Below are 12,425 nucleotides of genomic sequence, written 5' to 3'. Positions count from 1 at the left end.
GTTTTTTTGTTTTGGTATTATCATTATCAGCATCAACTTGTACAAAAAAAGCATCTTTTGCATTCACAAATATACAAAAATAAACAGTAAAATAAAAAATAAAGTTGTTCAAGTTGCAATAATCTTACATTTGGCTCTCTCTAGCTATCAGAAGTTTCTGTTATGAGAATGGTTTATCTTAGGGTAACTTCTATTATATTTGAAAAGTAAAATGAATTAATATGTTTATTTTACAATACTCTTAGCAAGTCAGTGAAATTTTGCCATAGTTAAATGATTTATAATAATCTCTATATTTCTGCAGTAGTATAACTTTTTTTTTTTAAACTAGAAGAGGAAAACTTCCCAGAACGCAATAAAAAATGAGAGGATGTTATCCAGATACAGTCTTATTACAACATGAACCGTAATGACTATTACCTATTCTCTTTTTTAATAGGCAACAATTTAACTGACTAAAATTTAACAATTATGTAACAGATTTCTACTGTAAGACTTTTTTATTGTGCTAGCTAAAACTCTGGTCCAAGCCCTATCATCTCATGCCTTGATTACTGCATCCTCATCATTTCTGGCTGCAGCTGCTGCTGTTTTGCCTCTTTCAACTCTAAAACGTTGCTCCCCAGCTATTATCAATCCACTCTGAAACCTTCTCCTCAAAAGTGGCAGGACTAGAAATTAGATTTTCTGCTAATGTTCACAAAGCTGACAGGTAGCTGCTGGAAACAATATGAGAAATTATGAATAAAATTACATTGTGTACAAAATAGGATGTCTCATTGCAGTATTAAAAGACCATTCAAAATCTTATTAAAAGAAGACTGAAGATTATTAGTAACACTCTCGTGGACTTAAGTATTAGATGTCTTGTAGATTTCTGATCTAAACGCTTCACCTGCACCATAAAAGTCATAAACATGCTTTCCAATATTGATAGGCAAATTATAGGAAGATAGCTAGGGTGTAAGTTGGGTAAAATGGATGGATTTGTAAAGAACAAATCATGTCAAATCAATCTGAAAGATTTCTTTGATAGGATAACGAGTCTTATGGATAAGGGAGAAGCAGTGGACGTAGTAAACCTAGACTTCAGCAAGGCACTTGATACAGTCTCACATGATTTTCTTATCAATAAACTAGACAAATACAACTTAGATGGGGCTACCATAAGGTGGGTGCATAACTGGCTGGATAACCATTCTCAAAGAGCAGTTATTAATGGTTCACAATCCTGATGGAAGGGCATAATAAGTGGGGTTCCACAGCGGTCTGTTTTGGGACCTGTTCTGTTTAGTATCTCCATCAACAATTTAGATATTGGCATAGAGAGTATGCTTATTAAGTTTGCAGATGATGCGAACCTGGGAGGGGTTGCAACTGCTTTGGAGGATAGGGTCATAATTCAAAATGATCTGGACAAGCTGGAGAAATGGTCTGAGGTAAACAAAATGAACTTTAATAAGGACAAATGCAAAGTACTCCACTTTGGAAGGAACAATCTGTGTCACATATACAGAATGTAAAGTGACTGTCTAGGGAAAAGTACTGCGGAAAAGGATCTAGGGGGTCATAGTGGACCACAAGCTAAACATGAGTCAACAGTGTGATGCTGTTGCAAAAAAAGCAAACATGATTCTGGGATGCATTAATAGGAGTGTTGTGAGCAAGACAAGAGAAGTCATTCTTCCGCTCTACTCTGCGTTGATTAGGTCACAATGAAATATTGTGTCCAGTTCCAGGCACCCCATTTCAAGAAAGATGTGGAGAAATTGGAGAAGGTCCAGAGAAGAGCAACAAGAATGATTAAAGGTCTAGAGAACCTGACCTATGAAGGAAGACTGAAAGAACTGGGCTTGTTTAGTTTGCAAAGGAGAAGACTGAGAAGGGACATGATAGTGATTTTCAGGTATCTAAAAGAGTGTTCCAAGGAGGAGGGAGAAAAATTGTTCTCCTTGGTCTCTGAGGATAGGACAAGAAGCAATGGGCTTAACCTGTAGCAAGGGAGATTTAGGTTGGACATTAGGAAAAAACTTCCTGTCAGGGTGGTTAAACACGGGAATAAGTTGCCTAGGGAGGTTGTGGAATCCCCATCTCTGGAGATATTTAAGAGCAGGTTAGATAGACATCTATCTGGGATGGTCTAGATGATACTAGGTCCTACTACAATAAACTTCCAATAATCCGGCACCTTTAGGACCCAGGGGGTGCTGGGTTATCAGATATGCTGGACTATCAGAAGGGGGGTCTATGAGGGGCTTGGGGTGGAGTGGGGGGGGATGTGCCCTTCGGTGCTGCGGGACCAACCCGACAGTACCCCAGCTGCTCTGCCCCGGGCTTCCCCGAGTCAGCCGCTGGTCAGTTTCAGCAGCGGCTGACTTGGGGACGCCTGGGGCAGAGCAGCTGGGGTGCTGCCGGGTTGGTCCCGCAGCGCCGAGGGGCGGCACTATAGGACCAACCTGGCAGTACCTCAGCTGCTCTGCCCCAGGCGTACCCTAGTCAGCCGCTGCTGAAACTGACCAGCTGCTGACTTGGGAAAGCCGGGGGCAGAGCAGCTCCAATTGTCCGGCTGCCCGGAGCACTTCCGGGTTCCAGATGGTGCCGGACAACTGGAGTTTTACTGTTTGAGGGCAGGGGACTGGACTCAATGACCTCTTGAGGTCCCTTCCAGTTCTAGTGTTCTATGATTTTTTATCTCTGAGGAACAGGGAGGGGGAAAGAGGATGAACAGGAGATGAACTGAAGCTAACAATGACAGTTTATCAAAGGCACACATTTTCTGGTCAATCCTGTGGAACCTTCAAAAGAATACATCTTCAAAAGAATACATGATAAAGTAGCCTGGAGTTGAAAGATTTTCATTAATAATATTAATGTATCTGTTTGTGGCTAATTTAAAAGATCTGCCCTCTTCTTTTTCCTAATCATACTATTCCTCTGCCACCAGACCTTTCAGTCCCCTATTAGAACCAGATCTCTTCAAGCGCCCAGGTGAAGAGCCTAGTCTGATTCTCATGCCTCTTAGTTCTGAGGCAGGGTAGCTGGGCCTGGAGGAGCGCGAGGGGGGGAGGGAAAGAGAGAGAGAGAGAGAGAGAGCGTGTGTGCGTGCGCATGTGAGAGAGAGAGAGAGTCTGGCTTCCTGCTCCCAGAAGGAACAGCCCAAGTGCTGCCTGGATCAGAGCATGTGGCGAGCGGGCTCTGGAGTGTGCCATGCAGCACTCTCACAGTGATTCTAAAGGGCTTGAGGATCGGGCTGCTGCTAGAGGAGCCCATGCCCTTTAGAATCACCAGGTTCTGGGGCAATTGCCCTCTTTCCCTCCCTACTCCCCATCAGTGGACCTGCTTTGAAGGTATGCCCATGCTTGGCCCAGTCGGTTTCAGATGTCAGTACAAAATATCAATAAGCAGACCTCCCTCAGTGTTCCCTCTCATTTTGTTCCACCACATGTGGAATAAATTTTGTTATATGCACTGAGGCATATGCAGGTGTGTACCACAAGTCATAACACAAGCTGCTGACTATAGGTGCTCTGCTAATCAGCTGGGTGGCATCTGAATGTCTCCTGGGTGTCCGGCCAAGCCCTCAATTTACAGGGAGCACTGTGCCCATCCTTTCATTTCTTTATGAGAAGAAAACAATCCTGAAGTTTCATGCTCTTTGAAAACCCAATTGGGGAGAGAGCAAAGTTCCCTATTTGGGAAGAGAGCGAATTTATTGGGAAGATATCAGTGACCTCTAAAACTTAATTGTTTTAGGGGTCACTGGTATCAATGACAACTGTTTATTTTGCCTTCCTCTACAGCTGTCTTCTTAGATTTATTTCAGCCAACATTATACCAGATTTAAAGAGTTTTAAAATGCACCAAAAAAAAAAAAAAAAAGTAATTACTTAGCTCTACTATGTTGCCTGTGCCAGACTTTCGTACCACCATAATAAGTATTCTATTCTTGGATTGGCATAAAACGATTCTTTATGATTTTTGTACATTTAGGACATAACTATACGTGCAAAACTGATTTATAAACCAGCATTTTGAAAAGAAAAGTTAATTCCCTACTTTAGTTAAGACATTAAATTAACAAATAGTAAAAAATCAGAATGACAGAAATGCCAGATGGCAAGATTGTGTATTGTGAAGTTGTTATTCTGTGATGGTTAATTGCTAAAAAAAAGGAAAGCCAAAGACTCAGGATAAGAAATAAATGGAGCAGTTAGATTAACCATTTGAATTCTACATATATCATGTATATTCATTGGCCACGTATATTCATTCTGGCATGCCTTCATTACTTGTGGGAAACTTTAATAGCATAGTCTAATAGTACATCTGTGTTTTAAAGAGGCAGCATTACCCAATGAATGACACACAAAACAGGAAGTTAGAAAAAACTTGGAAAAGTTCATGTACAACAGGATGACCATAAAGAAAATATGGGCAGCTGAGAGATTGTCTGGGTTCAAGCAAAAGAGACTAGAAACTTGCTACACATATCTTCTCAAATAACTAATCTGTAGAAAATAACAAAACTAGAGTTGTAAAGAGAAAAATAGTAATGAGATATTTCAAGTACCTAGGATACACTAAATGAAGAACTACATTCAACTCAAAATACCGGAGTGATTTAGCTTATAAAATCTCTGTATAGAAACAACAAAAGTAAATACCAGTATAGATCATGTATAATCAACCTGTGGAATTCACTGTCTCAGAAGGTTAAACACTATGGCTGGATTTTATAAAGGGCTGGATAATTACATAATTATTAACATTATTTGTAGTAATGAGGGTTAACGTAACGGCAAACAATTCTCAACATTTAGCTGAAAGAAGATCTGCAGAAATCAGAACGAATTTGCTCCCTTATGTTAAGCACTGCACAAGAGACTAAGTGCATTTTTTATTTCTATTGATTTCTCTGCATCATGAGGGCATAACAATTTATTGCAGTAGATAAGATTTCTGATTAAACAGACCAATGATCTGATTTGACATGACAAATTCTATGTTCCTAAAAAGTAAAAGGAAAAAAAAGCAAACATTTACTGATTTCATTCTGAGTAACAAAGGAAAAATCACTGATGGAAAGATGATGAAACATGCCTTTAATAGTGATACAAGACATTAGGACTGAATTGAAACTAAAAGGGATCATTTTATATAATCTATAACGTATGCATAGCCGTGTGCAGGTGGTGTGCCGGGTGTGCCCAGGCACACCCTAATGCCTTAAAAAAAAGTGGCTTTGCATTTTAATTTAATAGCATGATACGCTCTTTTAAGTAAAGTTTAGTTGTAATTTAAAAAAATAAGTTTAGTTAAGTTTTAGTTTCTTTATTCAATAAATGTTTGCCTTTAAAAAAAAATCCCTGGGTGCACACTAATGAAATGTGCTGCGCACGCCTATGAATGTATGTGTGTGTGCATATGTATGTAACACACACATGGTATGTTAAAGAACACCATTAAGGTTCCAGAGTCAAGTTCTAAAAAGTTTTAAAATGCCAGAATCCCCTAGGTGTGGTTCTTATACTCTTTGCTTTCCATTCAGGCAGTTTCCTCCCACTCTCTGTCTGCCCATCAGAAGAGGGGGCTATGAGCATACAGGAGAGACAAGTCCCTCTACTTTCTGTTCTGGTGCTTAGCTCTGGCACAGCCTGCAGCAGCCCAGAATGGGAACTATGGGGAAAGTCCCGCTCAACCCCTTGTTGTGTTTAATGCAGAGAGACTCTTCAGAGAATTCAACTATGAAGTTCTAACTAGCAACTACTGATCGGGGCAAATTACTATTTTTCAAAGACACATCCTTGATACCAAGATCACCCTCTGCCAAATTTCAAGTCTCGGCATCAAAGCCAGGGGCTGCGTGGGGGACTTACTGAAGGAAAGATTGCCAGAATATTTTAACATGGTGAAAAAAACATTTCCCTCATTCCACTTTCTCAGAAATGGCTGAACCTTTTAAGCTTGAATTTTACAAAACAATTCAGGATGTGACAGATAACCTGGTATGGAAAATTTCAGTCCAAGGTTCAAGAATGGCATAGTAATAAGTAACTGGAAACAGGGCATTATGATGGGATGTGTCAGACAACTTTCATAATAATAAATGGTGTTACCAACTGTGTATAAAATATGGTTTGTGTATGTGTATTTATATTAACCCCCTTCACACACATGCTCAAATATATGCACAAATATGTACACCTGTGTATTTTAGTACATGGAATTATGAGGGGAAAAAAGGAAATTATTGAAATTAAATATTAAAAACTGAGGGAAAGGAATAAAAAAATCAAAAGGAGAGCACAGAAAGATTAATTATTGTGGACCCATATGTTATATGTGCCATCTCACAATAAATATACCAGGAGTTAAAAAGGTCAGTGGAGATGAAAAAAGAAGTGCCCAGAGTAATTAAGGGTAAGAAAGAGCTATATTATGAAGTATTATATAAAGAATGAGGTATAGAGAAAGTGTGCAAAAATACACATTGAAGTACAGTGTACTAAAACTGAAAAAAAATCAAAGAAGAGAATGAAATCAAAAGTGCAAATGAAGAAGTTAAGATAAATCATAATTTTTTCAAGTGCATAAGGAACAAGTGGACAGTGATGAGGACAGACAGACTCTGTGAGATAAAAAAGTAATTTTTTTAATTGAAGAGGTAAGACTTAGTGAAAAATCAGCCATGAGGCTAATCCTTTACAGAAAAGGTTAAAAAGACAAATGCTCAGAACAGACAAATTCCCAAATCAGAGTCTCAGCAGAGAGAGACCATGAAATTAGAAAATCTGTAGAGAGCTAAAATCAAGGACCACACAGGCTGTATTCTAAGAGAAAAAGAGATAGGCTACCTATTAGCAAATTGATCTGAAGCCTCTATGGATACTGGACTGGGGGGAAGCTAATATAACACTTAGATCTGAGAAGAGATTTATGAAGATGTAGAAAACTACAGACCTGAGGGAGATATAAATTAAACCAATAACCAGGGATGACCTACCAATATATCAAGAGTGTTATCGTTTAAACAGAGGCTAATCAATAATTAGCATAGATTTTGAAAAAGATGGTAATACCTGCCATACCTCATAGAATTAAAAAAGTAAAATGAAATTAAATAACGTCCATAGCTTACTTCAGTGAGATCCTGCCTGTCCTTGACTTCCATTAAAATCAGTGAGAATTGAGAGCGTTTGCCATCTGGCCAGGAATGGGCCCTAAAAAGGAGTTTTATACAGTAGCATACCAAAGACTAATCTGATAAAGTCAGACAGTTCACTAAGGGAGTGGCATGAGTAAGCAAGAAATTCCTTATATGTCAAAGAGAAGAAATTGGGAACAATGATTACCCAAGATGGAAGGAGGTAAGTAGCCGAGTGTAACAAAAATTAATACTAGGATTAATTAGGACTCTTTATTTAATAACTTAAAAGAAAGAACATACAACATGATGAAATTTTCTAATAATACTAAGTAAGAATGTGTGACTCGATAGAGAGAAGAAGGGTAGCATAAGGAACTTTCAAGAGTAAATGTAGATAAATATGAAATGAGTAAGGTAGAACAAAAAGGAAGAACAATATATTGCAACTGTGACGGTTATATATTCTGTATTAAAAGATATATATATATATTGCTTTTGCCAAGTAAAAGAAAGGCAAATTACGCAATATTTTAAAAAACAAAAGAAACACTATCAATCTCTAAGTCTTTTTAACGTTTTATCTGTGTAAACGGTTATATCCAGGGACTGTCTTTATGTTGTGGTTTGAATACAGTGCAGCACATTGTTGGGATTCAACAAATGTTATATAAAAATAATGTAAGGCTCCCTATACAGAATTGCTAACTATGGACTGTCTGGAGGACTTTTATCATAGAAAATTTTGATCATCTTTATTTAAGAAAAAAGGACAGAACGAATGAGTAACCAGCCAAATAATACAAGGACTCCCACTGACAAAGGAAACATGCTTATGCAAAGGCAGAATTTGGGCAATGCTAATCCAATACAATTAAACAAACTAGGATCCTGATCCTGTCAGGTGCGCACGGGCGGGTGGGCGGGAAGAAAGACAATATCACTGAGAAACACAAATTTCTACATGGAATAAAAGGCAAATGCTAAAAGTGTATAATGTAAAATTATTAGCAAATACCTTAATAAGATTTTTGTTCTGATTGGTATTCCTCTTGTCCAGATTTTACCAGAGTACCTTACTAACTAATAGTCCCTATTCAAATATGCAAAGTGGCCATACATATATCTTTTATATTCTCCATAAAAACTTTATCTGACTTTCTATACATCAGCTGCCTTTATTCTTGTAATGTGTTGACTCTCAGAAATTCCTGTAGGCTTATTCCCTGGTGTGCTGATCATGCCATTGATGCTCGCCTTCCAGCTCTCTGGGGCTCACCATTACTTTGTCGTGCTAGGACAGATCCTCTGGTTTCTCCCAGCCAAACCACAGAATTGGGAGTTATCACCCACCTGCAGAGCGGCATAGACACTGAGCCAGTTTAGCTCCAGGAGGCTTCAGCTTTGAGGGCTCAGCACCCAGGAAACCAATCCCCAAAATGGGACCAATTCCCCCCAAAATCTGTCTTAATCTGTGTAAAAGTTTTATACAGATAATAAGACTAACATCTATGACCACTCAAAGACTATGTGGTATGGGCTCATAAGGTCTGCCCACTTTATCAATGAAAGAGAGATATGCACAGTAGTTGCTCCCCTCTCCCCAGCTAACAATTATTTACATGGGGCTTAATAATAAACAAGTGTTTTTATTAAGTATAAAAGTAGGATCTAAGTCGTTGTGTGTATTCAGCAGCATGTTGTATGGATGTGACACATGGGTGATAATGAAAGATTTGAAGAGAAGGATATTGGCATTCGAGGGGAGTCGTTATAGAAAGATCCTGAGAATAGGATGGATGCAGAAGGTCACCAACGAGGAATTATATAGAAGATACAGCCAAAAGAGAACCTACTGCAGAAGTTTATACAGTGGAAGGTACAGCTATTCGGGCATATCTGCAGAATGAACAATGAGCGAAAACTCAAGACCTTAGTATTCGGCATAATGGATGGTCCGAATAGGAGAAGCAGACCCCACAGAGAATGGGTACATGATATAGTAGATTGGTGTGGAGCTAGTCCACAAAAACTAAGCCACTCTGCATTGGACAGGGAAAGATGGAAGGAGACAGTGAGGGAGGCATCGGACACCAAGGGGAGTTGAGCCCATGGTTGTTGTTGATGATGACGACAACGTGAAAATGGTCAGATCAAAGTAAATTATGAAATTAAAATGAACAAAAAACACTTAGCTAATTCTAATTCACTAAAACTTTTTACATTCAAATTCTTACCCTAAACAACTGTTCTTATCTCAGGTAAAAGCTTCAAGTCAGAGTTGATCTTTATTCTGACTTGGGTGTACAGCTTTTTCAAAGTTCTGTGTATTCTCTTGGGGTTGGCCAGGCAGTTTCAAAAGCCAGCTGAAGACAAATGACTGATGGTTTCCCATTGCTTAAATAGACTTTCACTCAGGGAAGGAACCTTTTGTTTGGCAACCTTGCATCCGCATGGAAAAATATACCAGGTTCAATTTGGATTCCAGTACCAGGTAGCATGGTCATATGTCTTTTGAGGAACAACCACGGTCTGAGCTTACTGGACAAACAAGACTATTTACAGGTCATTGGTTTAAGTACCGATTCATTAAGAACCAGAGCATCAGTAATGTCTTTCATTAGCACTACAGCACTATAGAACTTTTAGAACTATAAAGAGATTCATACTTCATATTTCTAACTTCACATACAAGAATAACATATGCACAAAAATAGCATATACACAATTCATCAGATTGTAATTTTAAAATTAATATGTTACACGAATGGTTTTACATAAAGCATATTTGAGTTATGCATATTTATAAGCCAATCTTCATAAAGCATGGGGAGCAGTGACAATTCTGTGTACATTTTACTTTCTTTTCTGTCAATAAGGAGATATTTTGAGGTTGGAGAGAGAGTTGGAAAATTTCTCCACGTCACAGGAGAAAGCTGGACAATCACAAGGCTAAATTGTTCACATAGATAAACGCACAAATCTCTGTAGACTTCAGTGTACATGCATGTTTGAGGGCAGAATCTGTCCCACAGTTTTCTCCAAGAACGCTTTTGCATGAATAACCTATGAATGGTCTTCTGACCCACACCACTGTAGCCTTTGAGTGGTCATAGATGTTAGTCTTATTGAGTTAGGCTTGTTACCATTGCTAGATCTTTTTAATTTCCTTTTACTAAAACACACAAACAAAGTTTAAAGGCATTTAATCAGTTTTTACCTGATCAGGTCCTGAACCCTGCAGTTAAAGGCCTCAACTTTTGAGGGTTTGTTTTTCACTTCTTGTATTATTTTAGGTGCAGTGGGCTGATTGTTTACATCTGGTAGACTGGAGATCAGACACTCAAAGACCACAGCAATGATTCTGAGAATTCCAGTTGCCAAACCTTCAAATACTTGCTTATTTGCACTTCTTCCTAATATTGCATTATATTCATCTGGAACACACACCTATATAAAGAGAAACAATACATACATTTCAATAAAAATATGTAAAATTAAACTAGAGACTATTGTTCTCCAAAGAAAATATTTTTAATTAATGCATGCACTGAAACAATCATAAAAACCTGATGGTATACACAAACATGCATTAGAACAGGAGTGGGCAATAAGCAGCCTCTAAGCCAGACACAGTTCATGAGGGTTAGCTGCTAGTGGGCTTCTGGATGTTTTATTTACCTGTGTGTCTGCAGCTATGACCATCCACAGCTCTCATTGGTCACGATTTGCTGTTCCCGGACACCAGGAGGTATAGGAAGTGAAGTGGGTTGGACTACCACTTCCCACAGCTTCCACTGATGGAGTAACTGCAAACCACGGCCAACAGAAGCTGCAAGTGACTGTAGCTGTGGATGCGCAGGTAAATAAAGTGTCTGACAGCCCACCAGGCACTAAGCCTGGTGAACTGCATCTGGCCCATGGGCTACTATCACCCACCCCTGCATTAGAACTATAAATAATAACTGAGGAAACAAATATTCCAGCATTACAGATGAACAATACTGCATCTTTTATTAGGCAGATGATTATAAGATTATATTTTTCCATCTTCCATTTCTGGTGAACTCCATTTAAAACCTCTCACAATTACAATGCATGTAAAATGTCTGTGCACAATGTGTTGTAATGGGTAAAAATGAAGAAATTCCTAAAAAGAATTCAGTGTATACGATCCTAAAGAGAAACCTTACAGAAAAGGAGTACTTAACTATATAAAGGTATCATTATTAAGGTCTCATGATGATTCTCTTCCAGAAAGAAAAATATTTTCAATTTAACTAATAAATGATAAAGTAAATAAACTAATTGGACGGCTCACTGACTCCTTGTTTTATCATGTGAAAAACTCAAATCTAATCTTTGGGTCTGATCATTTGCTTCTCAGGCTGCTTGAAGCTTGGAATGGTATAGAGGCATTACTCTTTTGTGCAAAGTGCAACTTTTGCTTCTCTGATGATCCATCTGCCTGATATTGCAAACATGAATGATCCTGTAGCACCTTAGAGGGTAACGTATTTTGGTTAGTCTCTAAGGGTAAGTCTACACTACCGTGTTATTTTGAATTATCTTATTTCAAAATAGTTATTTCGAAATATCTTATTTAAAAAAATAGCGTTTTGCTATTTCAAAATAGTGCATCCACGCTGATAGGACACTGAATTGCATTTAAGGCCAACTGGAACCACTTCTGGCAAGGCATCAGGTCAGGAGTTAGCCTCAGGCAGCAGCCACACACATGGTATCTGAGACCTGTGCTTAAAGGGACCCCCGGACAGCCAGTTCTAGGGCAGACCCTCTCTCTGCCCTCAAGGGTATCTACTTCTCCCCCTAGCTTAGTGTCATCCGCAAACTTTTGATAGACTTTGTCTTGATGCGAAAACTGAATGTCCCCTACATATCTATTTTTGTTAATTTCTTGTCCCAGAAGAATTAAGAACCTAAAGAAAAACAGAATTGTTGTTCTTTCAGATCCACTCCAATCAGGTATGTATGCACGTACATGCACAATAGTTGGAAGATTTTTTCCCTTAGCAGTTAGCTGTAGGATCAGCCTGGGCACCCTCTGGAGTGGCGCCCTCATGGCACCCAATATATAGCTCTGCTAACCTGACCCTCCTCATTTCTTTCTTGGTGGCTACTCTGAAGTGGGGTAGGTATTGGACATGAACAACATATCTTGAAGAGCAACAGTTTCGAGACGGCAAATAACCTTTTTTTCTTCGAGTGTTTATTCATGTGCATTCCAGTTAGATGACTCACAAATCCATGTTCAAGAAGT

The 12,425-nt window shown here is 38.7% G+C and overlaps 1 protein-coding gene across 10 annotated transcripts in view; it reads right to left on the bottom strand.

Annotated features, from left to right (window-relative positions):
- SCAPER (S-phase cyclin A associated protein in the ER) overlaps positions 1 to 12,425 on the bottom strand; it is a 406,842-nt gene that overhangs the window by 76,973 nt on the left and 317,444 nt on the right. For all 10 annotated transcript variants that reach the window (XM_075897363.2, XM_075897366.2, XM_075897365.2 and 7 more), the window contains one exon: positions 10,365 to 10,594. In XM_075897363.2, coding sequence (XP_075753478.1) covers positions 10,365 to 10,594 — 230 coding nt within the window. The remainder of the gene's footprint in view (positions 1 to 10,364; positions 10,595 to 12,425) is intronic.

The sequence above is a fragment of the Pelodiscus sinensis genome, chromosome 14 (assembly GCF_052426305.1).
Source record: "Pelodiscus sinensis isolate ZL-2025 chromosome 14, ASM5242630v1, whole genome shotgun sequence".
Taxonomy (NCBI): Eukaryota; Metazoa; Chordata; order Testudines; family Trionychidae; genus Pelodiscus; species Pelodiscus sinensis.
Note: the sequence above shows the minus strand (reverse complement) of the source record. Positions and strands in the feature narration are given on the sequence as shown.